At 26.7% G+C, this 26,944-nt stretch overlaps 1 protein-coding gene across 3 annotated transcripts in view; it reads right to left on the reverse strand.

The window, feature by feature from the left end:
• LOC107449919 (protocadherin Fat 4-like Cad96Ca) overlaps positions 1–26,944 on the reverse strand; it is a 116,311-nt gene that overhangs the window by 72,598 nt on the left and 16,769 nt on the right. The window contains exons 2-3 of one of the 3 annotated variants that reach the window (XM_016065600.3): positions 22,302–22,840; positions 260–431 (exon numbers count right to left, since the gene is read on the reverse strand). In XM_016065600.3, the coding sequence (XP_015921086.1) occupies positions 260–362 (103 nt within the window). In that variant the 5' untranslated portion in view covers positions 363–431; positions 22,302–22,840. Of the gene's footprint in view, positions 1–259; positions 432–7,790; positions 7,915–22,301; positions 22,841–26,944 lie in introns of those variants that run through there. The other 2 variants (XM_016065615.4, XM_016065607.3) reach the window with 2 other exon arrangements.

Here is a 26,944-nt window from a genome sequence, read left to right on the forward strand (position 1 = left end):
AGTCTTGTAGCGTTCTCTTTTTCCTTCTTTTTTTAACTAACAAAAGATAAAATATAAACGACCTAATTTTCTCATCACAACGCTCCAAAAACGTTAATCATAATCCTTTACAGCCTTTTTATACTTTTTAAATAATATCTACAAGGTTATCAAAAATTTCACACGTGTGCAAGGTCTCGTGTTCGCACCCAACTATAATAATACCATATAACAATAAATTTTCTGTATAAAATGATAAACGAGAATAAATTGGACTTACCTTGACTGAAATCATCAGCTGTTGCAAATGCAACGAAGAGAAAAATTGATAGTAAGTTTGATAAACATAGTTTAAGGCCACACCTAACAGTTCTTTTGTGCATATTTAACAGGACTGCTCTTTCCTTACTTTTAACAGGAGTTCACAGGAAAGCGCAGGAAACACAGGTGACCTGTAAAAGTAAATAATGAATAAGTTAGTGGGTCATTATTAAACTCTCATTCCTTATCAAGATTAACAAATGAATCTGAGTCATTTCACATGAAAACTTACAAACTTTGTCTGAAATAAACTTTCAATGATTTACAATAAAGGAAAAAATAAACTTTTGAAGTTATTCTAACGTATTTATACTGCTTTCTTCAACAAATTTCAGTTCCAAGCTTGTGTAGTAGGAGCCGTAAAAAGACTAGATTTTGCAGTTTATATTTTATTATAGATTCAAGGCAGCAAGTTCAATGAATCAAACTTTATGTTAATGTAAACATTACTCATCGCTGTAACTTAAACCGCGGAATTCACTGAAAAACGTATTTATTTAGTTTTAGCGCAATGATATAGTTTGGTTGAGCGTTCACATAGTTTTGGTTGTTTAATTTTAAAAATATTTATAGACAAAGAACAGGAATAATTTATACTTTTAATCCTTTTTATTTTTTAGAAAATTAATTTCATCACAGCAAAAATATAACTATGTTGATAAAAGTTTTAAAAACGTATAATATTTTATTTGTTAAATGACATTATTATTATTATATAAATTAATTTTAAGAATGCATTATTGATATACTTACTTTCTAATTATTGTACAATGCATCAAAAGTTATTTAAACAGTTATAAACTAATTATTGAAAAGTTTACTTGTATTTCCAGAGTAAGAAGAAAAGAAAATATTTTTTTTTAAAAATGCGCACTCAGTAATTAAGTAAAATCAAAACACAAATAAAATAGCAAAAGCAATATAAGCTAAATAAATTAATAAAAATTTCCTTAAAAGACTATTGCATACTTATGTTTTTATTTAACCTAATTAAATAAGTTAACAGATATTACTTATGACGTTTAACTAAGCCTTGTGAAATACTTTCATTAAAGGATTATATAGAACGTTGATAATAAAATATAAGAGCTATACAACAGAATAGTATATCTTTATACGAGTGACTGTTTTTAAATAACTTTATAAGTGTGAATAATGCATCTTTATAGATAGTAATTAATTTAATAAAAAAATACTCGTAAGCAACACTTTTTGGGATTTTTATAAACACTATAATGTTTATTTGTAGCATTTACAAAACTTTTTCATGAAATAATATTTAATTCGATTTTCAAGGTTATGTCACTACTGAGAGCATATATGATTTATTTTATATGTTTGGAATATAATTCTTTCAAACTCATCAACTGTTTTATTAACATTAACTAATATTTTCTATTATGTTATGCTTTCGTATATATTAAATATTTTATATATATTTTAAAAATGAATAATGGTCAAAAAGTTATTATTATTTAAATATGATTTTTAATAATATTGCAACCATAGCATTATTATTTCGTTTTTTTAAATAGTTGATAGTCAATAGTTGATGGCATAAAGTTGAGTAACGAAGTAAACAATACATAATCGAGTATGAAAAAGCGTAAAAACTTTTTTTTATCTCCAATAACTTACATTATAATGACTCCTGTCATTCGTCGAAATAAAACTGTAATGCAAACAAATGAAACAAAACGTTCTCTAAGAAAAAAATTTTTTAACCAAACAGATAGCTGTAATTTACGTGATTATAGCAAACTCAAAAATAAACTAAAAACATATTTGCTGTATTTTCAGAATAGTAATTCAAATTATTCAAGATCTGTTTTTGTTTTGTTTTTTTCTTTTCAAAAATCTCTATTTCTTAATCAAGTAATTTTTATAAATGTTCGGTGACGGTTAAGTCAGACTAACTTAATTCAGTTTGTACTAAATTACTTAGATTACTTAGATTACGATTAGAATAAAATATTTTTTTAGTACTAAGTCTTAAAAGACATACTGTATAAATATTTTGGACTATTGTTTTTTTTAAAGAAATGAAATGAAAAAGATGAGTCATAACAACAAACAACTTTCAGTAAAAAAAAGTTATTTTAAGTATGATCTTTAGCAGTTTAGGGGAAAAAAATTAGAAAGCTGTAAATAAAATTTATCGAAAAAAACATTTTAATTAAAAACTAATTACACAAAATAAGCATTAAATACTGATAAAAGTCAAGCGAAAGGCATGAATGCAAAGTATGTAAGCAGTGATCAGTTTGTGATTATTTCGGATAATGTGAAATAATTTTTCTTACAAATATACTAGTCAAGTTTGAATATCACGTCGTTATTAAAGTAGATTACTCACAGAGATTTTATTAACACTTTTTTTTTTAATTGAAATACTTTAAAATTAACAAACAAAAATTAACATTTTATTTTATTTCTATTGAATTTCATTTATTTCACTTATTTTCTCTTTTGAGAAGATAAACTTGAAAGGCTTTTTTTTATATATTTAGTGTAAATTCTTAAAAATAACTATTTTAAATGTAAATAGGCTCTACTTTAACGTAACACATAATTCAATTTAATGTAAAATACCACTTCTTTGAATTAAGTAGACTTCAAAATCAGATGTAAGAATGTAGATTAACATTTTTGCTATTATTTACTTTATTTAACATCATAAAAAAGCTAAAAGAAACATATTTTACTCTGGCAATATACTTACTGCTCAATAAATAAATAAAAATTATTATTTAATCAAAAAACGGAATTTAAATTGTGCTGTTGTTTTTTTGTTATTATTTACATTATTTAACTACATAAAATAGCTGAACTAAACATTTTTTATTCTAGATATTACTACTCAATAAATAAATAAAAATTGTTATTTGTTAAAAAAGGGAATTCAGGTTCCGCGAACTAAATAATTCTCGTTACATAAATGAAATGTAGAAAGATAAGCAGGCATTTTTCTAATTGTAAAATTTGATTTATTTGTAGATAACTTATAAACTTACTTTTGAACTATAAAATAAACTTATAAAACTCTTTTTTTATATATTTCATATACGTTTCTAAAAATAACTATTTTAAATACGAATAAGTTCTACTTTAATGTAACACATAATTAAATTTAATGCAAAACACCACTCCTTTGTGTTAAATAGAATTCAAAATCCATTGTAGGAATGTAGATTAACATTTTTGCTATTATTTACATTATTTAGCTACGTAAAAAAGCTAAACAAAACATTTTTTACTCTGGCAATATACTTACTACTCTATAAATAAAAAAATATTATTATTTAATCAAAAAACGGAATTTAGATAGCGCGGGTTTTTTTGTTTGTTATTATTTACATTATTTAACTATATAAAATAGCTGAACAAAACATTTTTTATTCTAAATACTACTACTCAATAAATAAATAAAAATCATGGTTCCGCGAACTAAATATATCTCGATATATAAATAAATTGTAAAAAGATAACCAGGCACTTTTCTAATTGTAAAATTTGATTTATTTGTAGATAACTTATAATTTACTTTTAAACTATGAAAGAAACTTATAAAGTTGTTTTTTAAAATATTTCGTATAAGTTTTTAAAAATAACTATTTTAAATACAAATAAGTTCTACTTTAAAGTAACGCATAATTAAATTCAATGCGAAATACCACTCCTTTGTGTTAAATAGAATTCAAAATCCGTTGCCGGAATGTAGATTAACATTTTTGCTATTATTTAACTACGTAAAAAAGCTAAACAAAACATTTTTTACTCTCAATATACTTACTACTCAATAAATAAAAAAAATTATTATTTAATCAAAAAACGGAATTTAGGTTGCGCGATTTTTTCTATTATTATTACATACTTTTTTTTGCCACATGATTGCTCAATACCCCTATTAATTTATTCCGGAGACAGAAGCAAAAGAGTACGGAGGAAATAAATATCAGATCCTAAGTAAATAAATCAAATACATTAAAATAGGTCAAAATCATGACTTTGAAAATAAAAGAAAACTTGATATTCAAACGGGTTGTTATGCAAAGAAAAAAGAAGTTGATTATAAATCATGCAGATAGTAGGCGCGGTACTTCATTACAATTTGAAATAAATAAAACACCTAAGATACATCTCGGATCTACTCTGGTTAGAAGATGCAATTATCACCTCCGCTTGAGCGTTGACCCATTTTGATCCCTAATTCATTTTCTCTTTTATTTATGAAATTGAATTTTTACACGAAATCAATGCTCAATTTTCTACCTGAAAGAGTGATTCAGTTCAAGGAATAGGTTTATTACGCTTTCAGGGTCGATGCTTTTTGTCATAAGTAAAATATATCTTTTTTTGATTAATTTAGTACCCAACCTTCAGATCTTATCACGGAATGATCAAACTTCAAACACAAATAAGCGGGGAATTTATGATCTGTTTCCCAGATATTGAATGATTCTACATGGAGTAGAAAAAATATGGGTTTTTTTTATGTAATTATCAAGAAAAACAACAAATTGGTTTCCGATTCTTTATAATCTTATCTCATAAACTATGTATCTTTATCATTTATTAGGAAGTGAAAGGAAAAAACCTGATGCGGCTACAAAGCTTTGGGCTATATTACTATACGCCACATGTAATCCAAAAGCAAAGTTTTGCAATAAATTATTACTTAGTATAGTTTCCAAATCCCCTTTGCATTTTACCATGTATAAAACACACTTTTATTATTATTATTATTAATTTAGTACCCAACCTTCAGATCTTATCACAGAATGATCAAACTTCAAACACCAAAAATCGGGGAATTTATGATCGGTATCTGAGATATTGAATTATTCTACATAGGATTAAGAAAAAGATATTTTTATATAATTATCAAGATAAACAACAAATTGATTTCTGACTCATTGTAATCTTATCATCATTATCATTTATTATGAAGTGAAAGAGAAATAAATTGATGCAACTTTGAAATGTAGGCGATTTAAAGGCATAAAGCAATATTGCGATATATTATCGACTATATATTAACTATTACTTTGTATTGTTTCCAGATAGGCAGCTCAGAAGTTCTTCAAATTACTACTAGAAAACAGCACAGATTATAGAATCGACATGGAAATCGTGGTATTTTTCCCTGGACAATTGAAAGTGTGTCTTTCTATTATATTACCCACTAACCATTTAATTAAAGCAGTATTTACAATCAATTATAAATATAATTTACAATCAACTATAAAGAAAATCACATATCAATGTAATATATAATCTTTTGTTTTTTTTAATCATTCAGCACCCAATTTTCAGATCTTCTAACGGAATGATCAAGCTACAAACGCATGTAATCGTAAAATTTATAATTCGTTTCCAAGATATTATGTGATTCTACGCAGAATATAAAAAATATACTTTTCATGTATAATCATCAGGATAAATAACAAATCGGTTTCCGATTCTTTGTAATTTTATCTTATGAACTATACACCATTATCATTATTGAACTATATACCATTACATTTATAACGGAATGATCAAACTTCAAACGCATATAATCGTGGAATTTATAATCCGTTTCCAAGATATTATATGATTCTACACAGAATATAAAATATATACTTTTCATGTATAATCAGCAGGATAAATAACAAATCGGTTTCCGATTCTTTGTAATTTTATCTTATGAACTATACACCATTATCATTATTGAACTATATACCATTACATTTATAACGGAATGATCAAACTTCAAACGCATATAATCGTGGAATTTATAATGCGTTTCCAAGATATTATATGATACTACACAGAATATAAAAAATATACTTTTCATGTATAATCATCAGGATAAATGACAAATCGGCTTTCGATTCTTTGTAATTTTATCTTATGAACAATATAGCATTATCATTTATTATGAAATGAAAGATAAACGCAGATGCAAATTTGAAAATAAAGTGACTAAGAGGCATGGGACAATGTTGCTATTCCTCTAGTGATATCCAGAGGTGAAAGTTTCGTATCAAACTATTACTTTGTATTGTTTCTAGACAGACAGTTCAGAACATTCTCAATTACTAATAGATAACAGCATAGCATACAGAATAGGCATGAATATCGTGGCATATTTTTTACTTTAGACAATTAAAAGTTTAACTTACTATTATATTACCCGCAAATCCTTCATTTAAAACAGTATTTACAATCAACTAATAATATCATTTACAATCAACAACGAAAAAGATCATAGATAAGTATTACATATTAATAGTATAATATTAGTATATCTTAATTAATTCAGCTCCCAACCTTCAGATCTTATCATGGAATGTATTTCTTGTTAAATTTTTGGTAATGAGAATTATAATTATGACAACCATTACTTCCGGTTAGCCGTTACCATATGAAAGGAAAAATTTAAAATAAATGGCTTAAATACAACATATTTTATTTGTTCTTGTAACCAGAATCATGTTGCTATTTTTAAAAGAAAGAAAGAAAAAACAGATATTTCATTACTATGCCAGTTTTACCAAATCTTTTCTCTGTGCACGAGCCACGAGCTTAATGTTTACTTTTAATTTATTTTATCGTATGCGCTAGGTGAGAGCAACTATTTTTTAGAATAAAAAAATCATATTTTGATTAATCTTTTTTATTTACATGAATTTATAAAAATAAAAAAGATTAAATTTAAAGAAAATATTTGTGAGCAAAATAAATTTTATACAAGAATATATTTAAAGGGAATTGAAATAAAATACAATGTCCATTAATATATTATTAAAATCTGAAATTAGAAAATGAATAAAGTTTGTAGTATATAATAAACAAAAAAAATTCATAATTGGGATATCTTATGAAGAAAAACCTTTATTATAGAGAGATTATAAAATTTATTGATAATAAGCTTGATGATATTGTTTGAGACTAAAGGAAATATTTTTTTTTAAATAAAGCAAATATATATTTTGCTTTATTTTTGGTGCTCATAGTGTTTCAAGTTTGACATTTCAAGTTTAATATGCCTGGCTACAATACAATTAAAAATATAACCATAATGATTAAAACTCACAAATTATATTTAAATGTGCGATTAATTCACAGTGTAATTTCTATCGCAAAACCTTAGGACACTAATTACATATTTAAAAATTATAAATGTTTCTACTGAGTATTAAAAAAATAGTGCATTTTTTATAATCATCATTTTAAACAATAAAACTTTCTGAGAATCATCAGAAACTGAGTAAAAAATAATTATTAGCTATTATTAAGGTGCAAAACTATCAGATTAATATTTAGTAAACTACAAGAATCAACCACAAAAATTACGCTAAATTATGAAGAGACAAGTATTTAATATTTTTGAGTTTATAATACCTAAATAAAAAGGCATAAATTAATCAACGATTACATAATATAATTAAATTATAAAAGGGATTTATTTAAAACTTGTACTTAGATACAAATTAAGCACTTACTAATATTACAAGTTAAGCTCCCTTCAGTTCACTAAATCATTGTCAAGCTCAATGGTTAAATCTTATCTATTGGTTTCTATAAACTTCTTTATATCAGTTTTTGATTACTGGCACCAGGACGCTTAGACCAAACATTGCGCTACATATAACTAATAAATTATATTATCTTTCCAAGTGAGAATGTTTGCAAAGGAAATTAACAATTGAATCATAACAACAACAAATATTTTAATCAGTAGACTGCAATATACATCACGTGTTTCCTTCATTGAAAATTAGTTCGATTAGTTATAGATGTAACAAATAAAATAAAACAAAAACTTTCATCAGTTATTTTAATCTGAAAAAAATTGTCTATCAAAAATGGAGTAAAGGAATAAGAGAATCAGCTATTTGGATTCAGATATCGTTATTAATCAATGATAATAACAGTATTTGTAATTAACCAACATCTTTGAGTGGCATGCAAATGTGTCCGCCCTATATATTTTTCACAAAGTCTGACTGTTTGTGGAACTTTGAGAAATCCGTAAATCTTTCAAAAGATGAATCTTAAAACTGTATGAAAAAAATTATCGTACTGAATAGTAATGACAATTCTTGTAAAAAAGATTTTGGTAATAAAAACCAAAATATACAGTTTTTCAATGTAAAATGAATGCTGAAATATATTTTGAGAAACAGTTGAATTTAAATTATTCCTTACATAAAAAGCTAATACCACACTCATTTAATCATTCAAAGCAATTACCGCGAAATATATTGCAACTTAATTAACTCAAAAAGAGAAAAACTTGAATAAGATAGAGACAGGATTATTTCAAAAGCTGATAAACAAGTTTTCACAAAATATTTCATTTTATTAAATTAGAAGCGATTCAAACGTGATTTAAACTTAACTAGATTCATGAAGGTGATTTGATTCAATTGTCAAAGGTCGTGAGAAAGAGGTGTGTTACGTATTGTACGAACTGCTTCGAATTCAAAATATAAACATTAACATTCAAATACTTTTCGATTTCATTTCAGCTTTTGTTTTGGTTTGACCCTTCAAGTACATTTTAGTTTTACATATTTAGTGATGAAAATATTTTATTATGTTTTTCTATATGTTTCGTCAAAACGTAAATAAGCTACAATCACTTCATATACGATATTAGTTTTGTTTTAAATAGGACATAATAAGACTGAGGCGTTTTTCACTAATTTCATCATTTTTGTGTTAATAATTCTAACAAAAAAGAAGAAAAGGGAATATTTTTAAAAATATAAAAAGATAACACGTGCAAAACATATTATAGTTATTCAAATTTGAGAAAGCAGTTAACAAATTTTAAATGATTAATGAAACTTGTTAATAAGTACTCGCGAGCTGCATCATCTTTGAAAATGTTTAATGCTTTAGAAATTGTTATTACTTATTTAAAAATAATAATTTATGAAAAAACAATTTTTCTTAATTTGTTTTGTAAGCACAACATGCGCAAACATAGAAAAAAATTAGCTTTAAGGAAAAATATTTTTTAAAAAAAGAAAGAAATTATTATTGAACACATTTTTATAGTGACAAAGCAAATAACTTTCAAAGAAGGAATACAAATTGACTAGTAACTTTATAAAGCATTATTTATGTTTTCCAAACAACAGCTTAAATTATGATTATTATTGTTATTATTATTGTACTCAAAACTGCTTTAAGTTCATCATAAAGAATAAAAATGCGAAAGGATTAAAATTATTTTTATTCAGGTATAAGCAAATATTGCTTGATTAATTACATTTGAAAATTGAATCTTAAAGCATTCAGTAGCTTTTTAAATGCAAAATCGCTGTGAAATAATCTAACAACTGATAAAAGCATAAAGTTTTTGATCACATTATTTCGTTTCGCTTGTTTTGTAAAATATAAAAAATCCTTAAAAAATTGAAATTTTAAGTAAAATAATCAATTTTAGAAAGAAAAAAAATATTTATTTTATACATGATAATAATGAAAACGCTAATTTATGTAATCTGTATAAAAACGCTAATTCATTTAATTTATGATGTAATTTGAATAGTAGTTTTATTACATAGCATATCTCTCTTTTTTTATGCAAAACCTGTTTATACTTCTTTAAGATCACCATAAACAGTAATAAGAAAGCGCGCTAATCATGCTCCCATTTTCCAGTTAATAAGATTAATTCATGTATGATTTTAATTAATGCATTTGGGAAGACAAAATCTATTGATATTGATACGCTTCACTGTAAAAAAATTCCGGTTCAATTTACGGTATAAAGTACTAACACTTTAGTGCAGCATCCGGAAAAAAATTTTTACCGTAAAATATTACGCAATAATTTTTACAATAATATCTATATCATTCGAATGATTCAGTGATTTTATGGTAACTATTACTATAAATACCGTAATTTTTCCAGTAATATATATTTAATTTAAAATAATTCCATGATTCTTCGGTAACTATTTCTGTAAAATTTACGGTAGATCAGATTTTTTTCTGTAGCATGTTCCGGTAAAAATGGATTTTACGGTAAAAGCAAAAATGCCGGTACTTTTTACCGTAATTTAATCCAGAATATTTTTTGCGGAATTGAAACATATTTTACATAAATTTTTTGCGAATAACTTTCACCAAACTTAATCTGCGAAATTAAGTATGAAAACGCAATAAATCAATTTGATTTGCAAAAACTGTGACATGAGTAGCTTCTTTTCATTCATGTAACTATAGTTTATTTCGTTAAAAATTTGTGTTTTGCATATGAAGAACTTAATTACTGGTTCTTTGAGTTTTCGGTCTTTATAGTATCCGTGTTCTTCGGTCGCAATACTAAACCTGACAAGAGGTCAAAATGAAAATTTGCATGTTCTCTTAAGTTTAATATTAGCTCTTTCTTCTTTTTTTCTTTTCTCTTTTTTTGGCATGTCTTCCTTATAACCAGGTGGGAGGGGTATGAACGTCCTTATTCTGATGTCACCTCTGATGTCACCTCTACTTTCAACTACTTAATGGTGCCCTTCGATGCTCTAAAAGCGGAAGTTTTCTTATTTAAAACTTATTGTAGTCAGAAATAGAACCATTGAAATAATTCTTGGCAACTTAACCTTTCCACATTCCATAAAGTTCATTTATGATATAAACTCATCAATGTTTGTTACATTATAATTTTAAAACAAGTTTAGATTGTATAATTTTTAATATAACATTTCAGTCATAAGAAAGCCTAAATATGTATGTTTAACTTTTTAACCATATGCATGGCTGGTATTATCTTTAAAGTGATCTTTACTGGTTATTATCTTTAAACTTATCTTTAAACTTGCAATATGTTAAAAAATCTCTATTGCATTAAATAGGTATAACCATATACATGAGGCATAATAGGTGTGATATACATGAGGTATAATAGGAATTGGTTTTTACCTTTAAAGTAATCTTTACTGGTTATTATCTTTAAGCTTTTCTTTAAACTTGCAATACGTTAAAAAATCGCTACATTGCATTAAATAGGTATAACCATATACATGAGGCATAATAGGTGTGATATACATGAGGTATAATAGGCATCACCATATACATGACTGGTTTTTACCTTTAAAGTAATCTTTACTGGTTATTATCTTTAATCTTATCTTTAAACTTGCAATACGTTAAAAAAAATCACTACATTGCATTAAATAGGTTGCTCTCAAAATTTGGAATACAGTCGAAAAACCATTTCAAAACTAAGGCTGTATTATGTTACATAAAATTTATTTAAGTGAACTAAAAAATGTACTGGATCGATAAGACAGTAAAAACAAATATTGCTTAACATAAAATTAAAAAAAGGCAGAACTCTTGTATAACTTTCGAACTAATGAATCGATTTTCATATATTAAGACACAATCTTCATAGTTTGAGAGATAGACCCTGAATATGTTAATTAATAAGCGCAGATAATGTATTAAATAAATAAATCTGATTTAAAAATGATCGTTATCTGAATAAACATGCGTTTTCGCAACTTATTCGGTCTTCTGATTTTTAAAATATGCTGTTTCTAATGACCTAAAAAAACGGACCTAATAGTTAAGAAGACTTTAGTCACTTAAAGTCAATTTTATTTTTACATAATTCGTGATACCTCTGAAATGGTTTAGGCAAATAAAAAAAATAAATAAAACATTTTTGCAAACGTAATTTTTAAAAAATTACTGTAATTCCTTTTTTATTCTTGTTTTATTTTATTACTTACAAGTGTGAGCTGTAAGGTATACAAGTTTTTACATTATTGTGTTGTTTTAAATGGCAAAATACAAAATTTTGAAAGAAACACTCAAATAGCTTACGAGAAATAAAATTTAATCGTCGTTACAAAGCAAAATAACAATTAAAACAGAAGTTCGTGCAAAATGAAATAAAACATCAAAGAAAACTGATAAAAACAACACATGTAATTTTTTTTTATTTATTTCATAACCCTCGTTGAACTCAACCCAATTTAGGGCTTACGACTACCAAAGTTCTACTCCGTAGTCTTATAATTTCGAACCCAATTAAGAAGACTAGGGAACTGATAGACCAAGTATTGGGAAAAATTTGCTTTCGTGAAAGACCTTTAGATGGAACTATCATTTGCGTTACATGAAGAGGAAATCAAAAAACCTACCACGGTTAGCCAAATGACAAGGGGACTCTAACTCATGATCTGTCTTCCACTGAGGATATTTTACATAAGCACTATGATCAGTGCGAGTCGGGTGCGGGATCCGTATCGACCAGCCATCACTGGGATTCGAACCCGATTCATCTCATTGGAAAGGAAGCGCTCTATCTCCTGAGCCACCATGACTCACACTTAACTATTTTTCAATATCTATAATATATTTTTTAACTTATCATTTTAATATATTTACTACAAATTTAAAAAAAATCAGTATTAGAAAATTTTTGCATAAAAATTAGTATTAAACAATATGTAATTACTTTAATAGTAATTTAGGTTTTGCATCGATTACCGATTTATGTACTATAATAAGTACATCTCGGTATAAAGATACAAAAAAATCCACACTTTCATTTCAGCACGACATTTTTTCGGCTTTGCAATGCGTAAAACTTTTCAAAAATATGCTTTTAAGAACAGAGAAATATTAATTAAGGAGATGCGGTTCACCATTCAATAATAACTCTTTTTTTCTTTGACTACTTTATTAATCTGAAGGAAAGGTTTTTCCCAGCTCTTATGTGGTCTGTTGTAAGGTTAAATGAGACTCTAACCCTTTTGCTTGAAGGTAACACATAAGTATCTAACATTAGCTTAAAGCTTAAGAAAATAAGCTGAAAATATACTTCAATTTTATCAAATACTAAAATGAAGATAAATAAAATTCTTGTAATTCTTGTAAATAAATACAATTTTTGTAATTGAACTCGTTTAATTTAAAGAGATATAACTGAAAATTTGTTCACTTACACTGAGTGAGATATGTTTTATGTTGTCAATTTTTATGAATTTGAAATGACTATCTCACGTTTCCATAAAGTTTAGAACTGTTTTTTTTTTTACTAATTACTAGAACTACTTTTTTACTTTTACTAACTACTAGAATCTAATCTTTTTATTTGGAACAGCAACTCCTGTTTGGACCGTGCTCAGTAAAGTACCAAATTGAATTGAATTTTGAGTAAATTTCATGTCCTATTGAACTTTTTAACATAATTTCAATGAGATAAGATCTTTTCCACGAACCTAATACCAAAACTGGTAAGAACTTTATTTTTATTTTATTTTCTGATACTTCAATAGTGTTTTAAATTTCCTTTACCAAGTAATCTTCTTTAACAAACGAATAATTCCAAAACTGACAACTCATCTAGTCAAACCTCTTATAGAAATTTAAGCTTAACGTTAGATACCATTCCAAAACAAACATAGAGCTACACTTTAAAGACCAAACTACTTTTTAAAAAATGCCTTTTTCAGTACATCAATAGCAGTGATACGACATCAATTATTGTTTACCTTACTGATACTTTCTTGATAATTGAAATTTACTTCACCAAGTAATCTGCTTTAACAAGCAAATAATTCAAAACCTTCAAACTCATGTGGTTAAATCTCCTTTACAAGTAAAAGTAAAACGTAAGATACTGTTCCAATACAAGCATAAAACGACACTTTAAAGATTAAATCGCTGTTTAGAAAATATCTATTTCAGTACATCAATAGCTTTTATACGATACCAATTATTGTTTATCTTACTAATACTTCCTTGGTGTTTTAAATTTTCTTTACCAAGCAATCTGCTATAACAAACAAATAATTCAAAAATTGCCATCCATCTGGTCAAACATGCTATACAATTGAAAGTGTAACGTGAGACACAGTTCCAAAACAGACATAGAACGACATTTTAAGACCAAACTGCATTTTTTTAAAAATGCCTTTTTCAGTACATCAATAGCAGTGATACGACATCAATTATTGATTACCTCACTGATACTTTCTTGATAATTAAAATTTACTTCACAAAGTAATCTGTTTTAACAGACAAATAATTCAAAACCTTCAAACCCATGTGGTTAAACCTTTTATACAAGTAAAAGTAAAACGTAAGATACCGTTCCCAATACAAACATGGAACGACACTTTAAAGATTAAATCGCTGTTTAGAAAATATCTATTTCAGTACATCAATAGCTTTTATACGATACCAATTATTGTTTATCTTACTAATACTTCCTTGGTGTTTTAAATTTTCTTTACCAAGCAATCTGCTATAGCAAACAAATAATTCAAAAACTGCCATCCACTCTGGTCAAACATGCTATACAATTGAAAGTGTAACGTGAGACACCGTTTCAATGCAAACATAGCAAGACACATTAAAGATTAAACCACTTTTTAAAAAATGTCTATTATAGTACATCAATAGATGTAATACGACATCAATGATTGTTTTAGATGAACTATGGCATTTTCATTTAGTTTCACCTTTAGTTTAACACATTTAAGCAACCTGTAAACAGCCTAAAACATGTACAAGACCCTTGCTCTAGATAGAAGGATATCAGTGTCATGAAATAGTTCGTGTGCAAGTGCTTAGATTAGAGATAAACGGTAAAGCACAATGAAAGTAGTGATTATTTCTATCACAAATTCCAAAGCTACTTTGCTTGCTATCAAGATTCTTCATTTAGAACTCAAAAGCCTCTTTCATATTCAAAAATGTACGTCTAAATCGAAACCAATAACCAATTTATTATAGAAGTCATATTTCTGCGTGACCTTCTGCATCACGAAACACCGTGATCACAAACTCCTCCCAAAGTGACGTCATTATTCAAGATGGCGTCGAGATAGCAAATGAATCTATCTTTAAGAATAACAATGGCAAGAGCGTGCTCATGACTCTAGTTCAGTGCTCATCGGGAATAATAGAACTGTTTTTTGTTGTTCGATTGCGTGTAGAGATCAGTTAATCGACGCTGTTTTGCTCTTTGAACCGAACTCCTTAGGAATGAGCTTCCTGTAAGACTATTGTGATGATGATGGCAAGTCCGTTGCTTCAGGTTGATGTTCGGAGAAATGGGAGGATCCCACGCGAAACAGTAAAACAGATTCCAAAGCTCTTTTGGGCATTCGAAACCATCCGTTATTCTTCGTGTCAGCTACTAATAAATTTATGATGAACATCTTCGTTTTGTATTCCAGGAAGTTTAACTGTGACAATAGCCCTTTTATAAAACTATTATTAAGAAAGGCTTCGTTTAGAGTTTTAAGACTTTGGTAGATCACGACTTTGAAAAACTGACTTTACCATAGTTTAAAATATCAAAACAAAAATATGTATATCACAATTTACTTACACTTCACTGATTTCAGGTTCCTTGTAGAACAAGTGTGAGCTGTATTTTGTCATTTTGTATTTTGTCACAGCTGTATTTTGTGTTTTGCTATTTTTTACACTTTGAACCCTTCTTTTTATGAATGAGCTTTAAATATAACTGTTGTCAAGATGATTATGAATCATTATATTGGAAAATCTGTTGTTTCAAAATAATATTCAGAACATTAGTTCATCACAAACGAAATAGCAAGATAAATACCGTAGCTTTATGCACTTAGAACCAGTTAACAGTTCTAAGAATTCTTAGCTCTAATAATTTTACTTTACTGACTGTTTTTTAGATTATTTTTCTCTTGAATCAAATTCATTAGGAATAGTCTTTTTGTAAAATTATAACTAAGAACACCAAACATCAACCAGAACTATTGCTTCTGGTTAATGTTTGGAAAAATAGCAAAACATTGAAAAAAATTCAATTATTGCTACCTTATTTGGAGCTCATAAATTTATTGCGAAAAGTTTAGGAAATTTTTGTGATAGGTTACTTGTGACTCTAAAAAATTGATGTTAAATAGTACTGCATTTGTTTTGGGATGAAAAAAAAAACCTTCTTTTTATTCTTATATTTATATATATGTAGAAAGTTTCTTAATTACTTTTACTACATTAATGAAGCTTCTTGATGTTGTCGTGTGAGTATTTTAAATCTATCTATGTTGTGAAACATTTTAAAACCAACAATGTTGCAAAATATTTTAAATTTAACTAAGAGGATAATTTTCTCTTTCAATTATTATCTTAAATTGTTAAATCTATGGGCACCCCTTAAATCACAATATTGTGTAAATTTTTAGCAATTTAATGACATAGTCGGCTAGACCTTATTATCATCAATATGTTTTTCCATTAACTGAACTGTAAAAACTAAATTTCGAAAGAAAAATTGTTAAATTTAAAACGCGTTTAAAGTTATAACAAATTTAGTTAATATTTCAGTTCAAAGTATCGGTATCATAATGAAATCGATATCATAGTGAAATCGTTAAACCAGTATTTAAATACCATAATTTTTAAGGAATGTTGCTTTGTACTGATTTTTACAAATACAGATACGGTTTTATGATAAAAAAGACTTAAAATAATGCTATTAGAGTGATTAAATAGCGATGGAGAGGAATATTTATTTTTTAATTCGTTTCTGTCTATTTTAACATTTTTCCTTTAAAATATACATGTTCAAGTATCTCGGCTGTGATGCAATGCATTCATTTATCATGATATTTCAACATCTCTTCTTAGAACAGAAAACAAGTGTTAATAATATTTCTCAATGTTAATAATAATAGTTTCTTAAACCCAACAGATGGCGCTCTGCGCATTAATGTAAAAGGATTAATTGCAGTCAGTTACCTCCATGGCACTGTAGCATTAATATCATATCTTTTTCTGTTATTAAATCTATTTTCTGTTAAGAGTGTTTTGTAATGATTTGAACCCCGAGATCAAACAACAAGACAAACAACAAGATCACGTGACAAACTTTTAAAAAGATTTTTGAATTTTCATAATTTTTAACAAGGTTGTAGTGTTAATGATTCTGACATAAAAAAATATTTTTATAATATTCACGATCAGATTTAAAATTACTGAATCTACATAATTAAGTAAGTTAGCTATCGAAAAAAAGTCATCTTTGTATTTTCGTAAACATTCTATCTATGCTAGTAATATTCCGCTTTACAATTCGTTGGGTTTTCCCTTTAGAATTTTAAAATTAAATGAAACCTGTTATAAAATTTAAACCGTGGTTAATTTATTTAAAATGCAATAAAAGATAATATTGTTGAAGATAACAATCCTTGCTACATGCGGAATTTATGCTTCAATAACAATTTACATCTGTGATTACAAATTTTGTTTCGACTGATGACAAGAATTACGGCAATCGATACTTCTATTTTTAATTTTAAAACTTATTTTTAATGCGACATGTCTTAGTTTATATTATATTTTATAACCGTCGTTGAACAGCCGACCGAATATTTGGGTTTACGACTACCAATGTTCAACTCCGTATCCTTGTAGTTTTGAACCCAATCCAGAAGACAAGGAAACTCCTGGATAAAGTATTGGGAGAGATTTGCCTTCGTGGAGGACTTTCTGGTGGAACTAACCCTCATTTGCGTTTCATGTAGAGGAAGACCGCGAGAATCTCCCGCGGTTAGCCTGGCTGCAAGGGGACTCTAACCCATGATCCGTCAACCACTGAGGATATATCACGTCAGCATTTTGGTCAGTGCAAGCCGGATGCGAAATTCGTATCGNGTTAGCCTGATGGCAAGGTAACTCTTACCCATGATCCGTCAACCACTGAGGATATTTCACGTCAGCACTGTGGTCAGTGCAAGTCGGATGCGAAATTCGTATCAACCAGGGTCGAACAGGGTTCACCTTATTGAAAGGCGAACGCTCTATCCCCTGAGCCATCGCGGCTCAATGTAACATGTCTGTAATTTTCCTCACGTTGCTTGCAAAAAACTGTAAATAAAATGCTTGTTGATGTAGTATAAACAAATTGGGTTTCACAATTAATCCCACACATTTATTTTAAGAGTTACAAAAGTTGTCTTATATTATAGTAATCTTTATAATATGTAGGATATTTTTGTTTAAAATTTTATCATTTTAAGCATAAAGCTTTTGCTTATAGTGATTTTTTTTCATTTGGATCTTAAAAAGTTTAAATAAAAAAAATTAATAAGTTATCGTTTGTTTTTGAAAAAATTATCTAAACTTGATAAAGAAAATTATTTTATGACTTTCGAAAAAATATGAACTAACAAAATAAATGTCAAAAATAAATTAAAAAATACATTATTTATACGATATTAAAGTTCATAATTAATAATAACTAATTAATTGTAATTTAGTTTAATTTAATAGTACATAGCATAGTCAGTAATAAAAGAGAGAGAAAAACAAAGCAAAATAAACATTTTTTTTTATTCTTGAAGTCAAAGAAATATCTTGATAATAGAGAAAGCTAAATTGAATAGGAATAAATCAATTTACCCTGTTACTCCAAATACAGATCAATTTAAATGACATAAAAAAAAGGAAAATTATTTCGTCTGTTATTGTTATAGACCAATTACAACAACAATTTCAGTTGTCAAAACTTTTTAAGCCATTGAAAACTGCAATAATAGAGTTTCCTCGTTCAATTGAATGTAAATAATTGCAACGAATTTTACCGTTGAACATTTAAAACAGCTTTTTACATTATATTTAAAATATTTTTGAAAGCTTTGGTAACCCACTTTTCAATTTTAAATTGTAACTGTCAATTCCTTAAGAAACCATTCATTATTAAAAGAAGGCTTGAGGAACACACCCGAGTTCTAACATCACCTTTTGCTCTTATTATATCCGGCCTGCGGAAATCTTTTCGCACTCTTCCTAAAACCGGTTAGTAGGGATTATATACTTTATGTCGGGATGTCCCGTTAGGAAGCCCCAAAACAAATACTTTCGTTTCATAGCGGAACTGAAAAACAATTTTCTTCTTTTTCGCATTCTATGTAGGAGAAAAAAACTAATCGCTTCTTTCCGCTCTACTCAGATCTTTAAAATCTCAATAATCAAATCCATCGGCCTTTTTAGGTAATTCATTGAGGCTCGCATAAATCCACGTGACGTGATTGCTTTTATTTAATTTAAAAAAATTTATTATGAATATGGAAAGATAACTTATCATTTTTTATCTTTATTAATTAATTAGTTAAATAATTTTATTAATTATTGTTATACACTAATGATTAGCAATATTTTAAATATCATAAGTTTTAGGGTTTTATCTGCAGTCAAAATTATAAATAAATTACAGTTTAATACACTATGTCATAAAAGATTAAAGCTAACAATTGATTGATTTATGTTAATTTCTTTTTTCTTAGCGGAATTTTTTTTTTTAAAAAAAAGCAATTTTCTTCCTTTTTTTGTATAGATTTTCTTCGTTTTTTTCTTCTTTTTTTTGGAATTGATAAACAATTTTCTTCTTTTTCGCATACTATGTAGGAGAAAAAAAATAATCGCTTCTCTCCGCTCAACTCAGATGCTTAAAATCTCAATAATCAAATCCATCAGTCTTTGTAGGTAATTCATTGAGGGTCGTATAAATCCACCTGATGAGGTTGCTGTTATTTAATTTAAAAAAAAATTAAATAATTATTAATATGGAAAGTTAACTTATAATTTTTATCTTTATTAATTAATTGATTAAATAATTTTATTAATTAATTATTTTATTATTAATCAAATATTTTTAATTTTGATTGATTTATGTTAATTTCTTTTTTCTTAGCGGAATTAAAAAACAATTTTCTTCCTTTTTTTTTGTATAACTCAACTTCGTATATAATAAACTTCATATCTCAGAAAAATATTATTTTGCTAGGGAAGCGAGAGACAATTTTAAATCTCGTATATAATAAACTTGATATCTCAGACAAATGTTATATGGCTAGGGTACCGAGAGACAATTTTAAATGTATATAATAAACTTCATATCTCGGGCGAATATTATTTGGCTACAGTTCCAAGAGACAATTTTAAATATCGTATGTAATAAACTCCATACCTGAAACGAATATTATTTGGCTTATTGGTACCGAGAGACAATTTTAAACCTCGCTTATGATTAACTTCATATCCCAGACAAATGTTATATGGCTAGGGTACCGAGATACAATTTTAAATTTTATATATAAGAAACTTTATACCGCATATCGTATATAAAATTTAATATAGGAGTTCATCATATGGATCATATAATGAACTCATACCGTATATAATAAACTTCATAGTTTAGACCAATGTTATATGGTTAGGGTACCGTGAGACAATTTTAAATCTCGTATAAAATTAAAAAAATTATCGCAGACAAATGCTATATAGCTAGGTTACCGAGAAACGATCTTAGATATCAGATATAATAAATTTTATACCTCAGACGAATATTATTTGATTAGGGTACAGATGGACAATTTTAAATATTGTATATAATAAACGTCATACCTCAGAAAATTACTAATTGGCTAGGGTACCGATAGACTTTTTTAAATATTATATATAATAAACGTCATACCTCAGAAAATTATTAATTGGTTAGGGTACCGTGAGACAATTTTAAATCTCGTATAAAAAAAATTTTTATCGCAGAAAAATGTTATATGGCCAGGGTACCGAGAAACAATTTTAAATCTCAGATGTAATAAATTTTATATCTCAGACGAATATTATTTGGTTAGGGTACCGATAGACAATTTTAAATATTGCGTATAATAAACGTCATACCTCAGAAAAATATTAATTGGCTAAGGTAGAAGGAGACAATTTGAAACCGTTGTCACAACTTGCTAAAATTTGTGAACCCCGTGGTTAAATAAATAAAACGTACAATGATTTATGAATTTCAAAACTAGGAAACGAATCTTTTAATTATCAAAACATAGAACTTATAAAACTTCTTCTTTCATCTGTGACAGTTTATTTTCTCAACAGCTGACTGTTAGTGACCCGTATCTAGTATAGATGTTTTTCTTTTAATGTCGTTCCAGAGCAGGATGTTTTAAGCCTCACTTGCCTTCCAGATATAGGGGCTTTTTACAAAAACAAACCCAAAACAAGCCTCTCATTGTTATCTTTTGTACCATCTGTTATCAAATGATGGTATTTGTAATTTTTTTTTTTTTTTAGATTATGTAAGAGAAAGAGGCACAGTGATTCACAGATTAATGTTTTCAAATTTTCGCGATGAAAAACAGAAATCAATATGCATTAAAATATTCCTAAATGTTTATTTTAACAGTTAAATATATATTAACAAGTTTCTAATAGTTTTCAAAAGAATCACCTCATGTATTTGAATCTCTGTTACAATAATGTTAAAAAAAAGTCATCTTTAAGAAACATTTTCTAATCATTATACCAGAAGAAAAAGAACGGACACAGGTTTGGTCATTTTTTATAAAAATAAATATGTACTTTGAGATTTTAAAAAAAAATTATTTATAGGGTACGTTAAGAGGAGTTAAAAAAGAACATTCAAAATGGCATCTTAGTTTTGTTCCTAAAAGCTCTCATTAAATAAATATACAGAAAGTATAAAGAAATATTTAGGTTTATTGGAGCAGTAGTTTTAACAAAAGTGTTCCACTTGTGTTGAAATTTAGTTTCAAGATAATATAACTAAACCATTCTGGTAGCAAGTAATATAAAAATTATTTAAAATTAAAAAAAAAAATTTAAAGCAACTAAAATAAAATAAAATAATTTAAAATTATTATAATCTGAATCTTATGAAGAGAAAGAAAATTTGAGTAATTTTAGTGATTATTGATTGAAAAACCTGAAGTGATTCTTTAATGAAACTCATATTTCAGAATAATAATAACACTGTTTTTTCCATAACTTATTTTTTCTAGAAATATTAATATTTTTACGATGCTATTATTTATTATCCCATATCTAATTATTTTAATAATATGCGAAATCATTTTAGTGCAATAAAAACAAGTTAAGTTGTAGATTTCCAAGACTTTACATACCTAGTTTTTTTATACAATCATACTACATATCTCATAAAGAATTTCAAACTAACTTACCTACTACTGCCTGTATAATAAACCAATCATGCAATGGCAATCAAACTTTATGATACATTAAATGTATCATTCCTCGTGATAACTTAATATCACAATCTTATTAATATGTATCTAAACACAAGATTGTAGCTTTTTAATTATTCTTGGCACTTTCTCTTATTGAAAAAAATTTTAATAACGCAGATTAATGAGGAATATTATCCATATTTTACATAATTGTATAAATAATCCCTTTTGAAAACATACATTCTTCAGTAGTATCGATCATTTAAATACAGCTGTAAGATTAATAAATTTGACATAATTTCTCATATCTATGCTTATATAACTTCTAATAAGCACTTATATTTTTCTTCATATATTCTTTATATGATATTTCACTTTTTCTGTAACGATGTTTTTGATTTATTTTTGCGCGGATTTACTCATCAATGCCACGATTCAGAATATAATCTATGCATAACAGTCAAGTGCTATTTTATTTCTCTTCAAACTTCTCAAGCTAGTATGTAATCCAATGAAATTTCATTCTAAATTACCTGTAAAAAGAAAAAAGAAAATATTAGTAAATGAAATTTTTGTAAAAAATATGCTTTCATAGAGTCAAACAAATTCTAACAAATATCAACTTTATAAAAAAATTTAAATAACTATATTTGATAATGTTACTTTATCTTATTTCATACATTATCCAATTTCATCTAGTGAAAATCATCATTAAAAAAAATTTTGCCATTAAACTTTAAAATTCACTTCTAATTGCACAAGATTATTTTTTGAAGGAAGCATTATAAACTAATTCTATATTATTTCGAAATTAGTTTGCGTTAACTATGAAAGATAGTTTCATGATGTTTATTATAAATTAAAAACATTAATAGGAAAAGGTATTGAAATTTTTTTAAAGCGTATATGTTTTTCTTTTATTTTTAAACAAAGTGTGTCAATAATATTTCAGGAAATCTACTCAAATGAAAATATTTCACCCTCCATCATTGAGTATGCAATATAAAACCATCTATTTCACATAATTTGAAATATGGTGTCAATTTATTTTTATTATGTTTTTATCAAATTATGCCATTATGTTTTCAATTTCACTTAGTCACCACAATTACTTAGATAGTAATGACTCATAAACATTTGTAAAATATATCTAAACTGGAGGAATCTAATTCAATGTGGCAATTATGTTAAATTTTGCTTTAAATGTTATGTTAAATGGAATGTTAAATTTTACCATAAATATAATATGATTAGGCATTCCGCACATGCATATTAACTTTATTTGACAAAATAGAAAGATTGCTACGAAGGAAATAATTAGGAACTTTTAAAGTTTTAAAAGAAATAATAGTGTTTAAAAATGTAAAATATATACAATTTTGGAGTATAGTTGTCACCATTTTTGGTGTTAAGATAAACTAAATAAATTAAGTACTTAACTGTAATCATCGTGCAAAAAATTAGTTCAAATAATTAATTATTAAATGATTTAGTGCAATTATTAATCATTAATTGAATTAATGCAAATATATTACTATAAATATGCTTGTTTTTTAAACAAATTGCTTTTTGCAATGAAGCCATCAATTGATTCTAATGCGCATATGTTGACGGTAAACAAATAAACAAAAAAAACAATAAACAAGTAAAATTATGACAGTAAAAAAGTAAAATAAATGTGATTCCATGCACTGTAAAAAAATTAGTTTACTTCATCATCAAAAATAGTGACAATAGTTTACAATGTATTTTTAAGGTGAATTAAAATTCAGATTTTATAAAATAACAAGAGTAAAGTAAGACTTATTTAAAAAAAAAACTTAAAACAATGTTCACACAAAAATAAGTATTTTGACTATATGCTAGTTAAAAAAATTATTCATATACATTAATTATATGTTCATATGTTGAATAATAATTTTAAGAATAAAATGAAATTGCACATACCTGAAATTAATAAGTGTACTCCAACATGAAGATCTTTTTTCTTAATAGTAATTTCTATGCTCACCGTTATACAGTCAATCATCTTTTCCTCAAGAGATTTCTCCAAAAAATATGTCCAGTAGTAAATCAAAGACATGTTAAATTAACTTTAATGACAAGCATTATATTTTCCAAGCAAAAATTCATAACACAAGGAAAAAGGTACGTCAAAGATAGAAATATGATCGAATTCAACTTACTTTCGATCGATATTTTATTTTACTTTAAGGAACATTTGAAGTCATCAATTGAGCATCATCATACTTAAATTTCCATTTAATTCTTATATAAGGTGACTAAAGATTAAATTACTTATCATACGTGCTTTTTACCATCGTTATAAAAATGTAATGACGTTTAAATTACTTTACAATTTACTCTTTAAATGATTGCAAATAGCAATATAATTAGTAAATTGTACATAAAAACTATTTTTTTCTAATGCTACAAATGTGACTAAGGAAATTTAAAACTAGTTTTAGGATTTTTTTTTATTTATGTGTTTATTTATTTATCTATCTATTTATTTAATCATTTTATTTATTTATTTATTTATTTATTCATTCATTTATTTATTCGTTTAACCAATTTATTTATTTATTTATCTATTTATTTATTACAAAAACGCTTGCGTGATTTTAATGTATTAGCTTTTCATATTAAACTAATAGCTATAACTTTTTTGCCACTAATTATTACTAGGATGTATTATTAAAAAATTTTATACTAAAAATACAAAAGACATAATTTTGAATCAGGTTTGTGGTTTTTCAGTTAATAGGTATTAATTCAATACTACCTGCAATTCAATTCCAACAAATATCAAAAGATTAAAAATTTAATTTTTAAAATATTTAATATTACATCTCGATAGTGCAAGCTTTTTAGAGATAAATTGTAAAATTACACTGGAGAATAATTTTTTTTCTGTTACACGAGATTTTGTTAACAGGTCTTAGATAATCTTCTGCATCGATGGGATTTCATATCTGCTATTGGTTTCTATCTCTAATTTCTATTGTTTATTTTTTATGTCAAAATGTGTAAATTTGAAAATGTGATATATAACAGGGGGTCACATAAATGTTGCAATAAACTTATAGGGGAGTTAGAGTACAGCATCAGGATTAAAATTGCATAGGAATCCATGCTTGAAAATGTCATCATACGCGGCTAGGTATGCTTCCCTATTAAGACCTGCAAAGAAATACACAAAGAAACAGTTCATAATAGGGAAACTCCCGTGTATGACGACATTTCCGAGCATGAGTTTCTGTGAGATTTCTGATAATCCTGATGACGTGCTGTAACTCCTCTAGAAGTATGTCGCAATTTTTAAGCGACGTCCTGTTTTAAATAACGTTTTTTTTTAAACTTTTACATTTCGATAACAAAAATAGACTAAAAATGTCATTTTTAAAAAAATCATGTAGCTTTAAGAGCAAAACTAATTTCATATTTGAAATCCCACACCCGAATTAGGCAATATCAAGTGTTTACATAAATGCAACAAAAATTTTTTTACCCTGTGTTGTTAGTAGATACCTATTTATTTTTGAAATCGTCGTAATAATTATTCCCAATCATAAACTTTTTTTATTTCGCAAATTTTCTTTACTATTTACTTTAATGCAAAATCAAAGTGACAAATTCTTTTAAAAAAGCGTGATCAATAGTTAAGACTGGGATCAACAGTTAATTGATGAAATTGTCACCATACATTTAGTATATTTAGCTAAAACCTTAAGATGGTCACTATAATGCGATTTAACTAAAAACGCCGACTGGATAAAATGTCATCATCATCATAGTTGGCCAGACAGCCCAATGTGAGCCAATGCCTTCCTCTGAAGATTTCTCCATGACGACTTCCGATTTATCTTTGATCTCCAATTCTTTTCATTAATGCGAGAAAATCAGACTCCGCTGAGTCAGCCCATCTCAACCATGGCCTTCCCCGCTTTTTTTTTCAGTGGGTCTAAAAAGCAGTATCTTTCTAGTGGATAAAATGTACCACACATTCTAGTGGATAAAATGTAATGAATGTAGTAAAATGTAATGTTCTTAAGTCAAGAGAATTGACTTAAAAACATATAAAGAATCATTAATTACCATCAACATTATACTAGGAAATTTTCATAAACACCAATAGAATTAAAATGGCATATAATAAATGCAACAAGGATGTTGAAATTAAAATCTCGATTCAAACAAAGAAAACTCCCCAACCCAAATCCTTAAGTATTTACAGACATTTCAAATGATTCACAACCTCATGAATATTTACACCACAACATGATCGATTAAGTAAAATCAACTCACCTTAAAGTTACAGTTATACGTTCCCATCAATACAATTTACGATGCTGAAATTACAAGCAAGTGAACCATGAAAAGGAATGTAATTACCACTTACCTTTCATGCAATCTTCAAAAGGTTTTCTTAAGGTTAACCTGTGTCCGAGCGATAATATTTTTCCATGCGCCTCACGTTTTTAGATAAAAATCATTCTAACTGTTGAATATGTTGATTTTATAATGCGCTATTCAGATAGAAGACAAAGAAAGATGACAAGATACTTTTAATTTTTATGAGAATTTATGTTATTGTTTTTCTTTAGAGGAATTAAATGAATTGAATTAAATGAATT

Source organism: Parasteatoda tepidariorum, chromosome X2 (genome assembly GCF_043381705.1).
Source record: "Parasteatoda tepidariorum isolate YZ-2023 chromosome X2, CAS_Ptep_4.0, whole genome shotgun sequence".
NCBI lineage: Eukaryota > Metazoa > Arthropoda > Arachnida > Araneae > Theridiidae > Parasteatoda > Parasteatoda tepidariorum.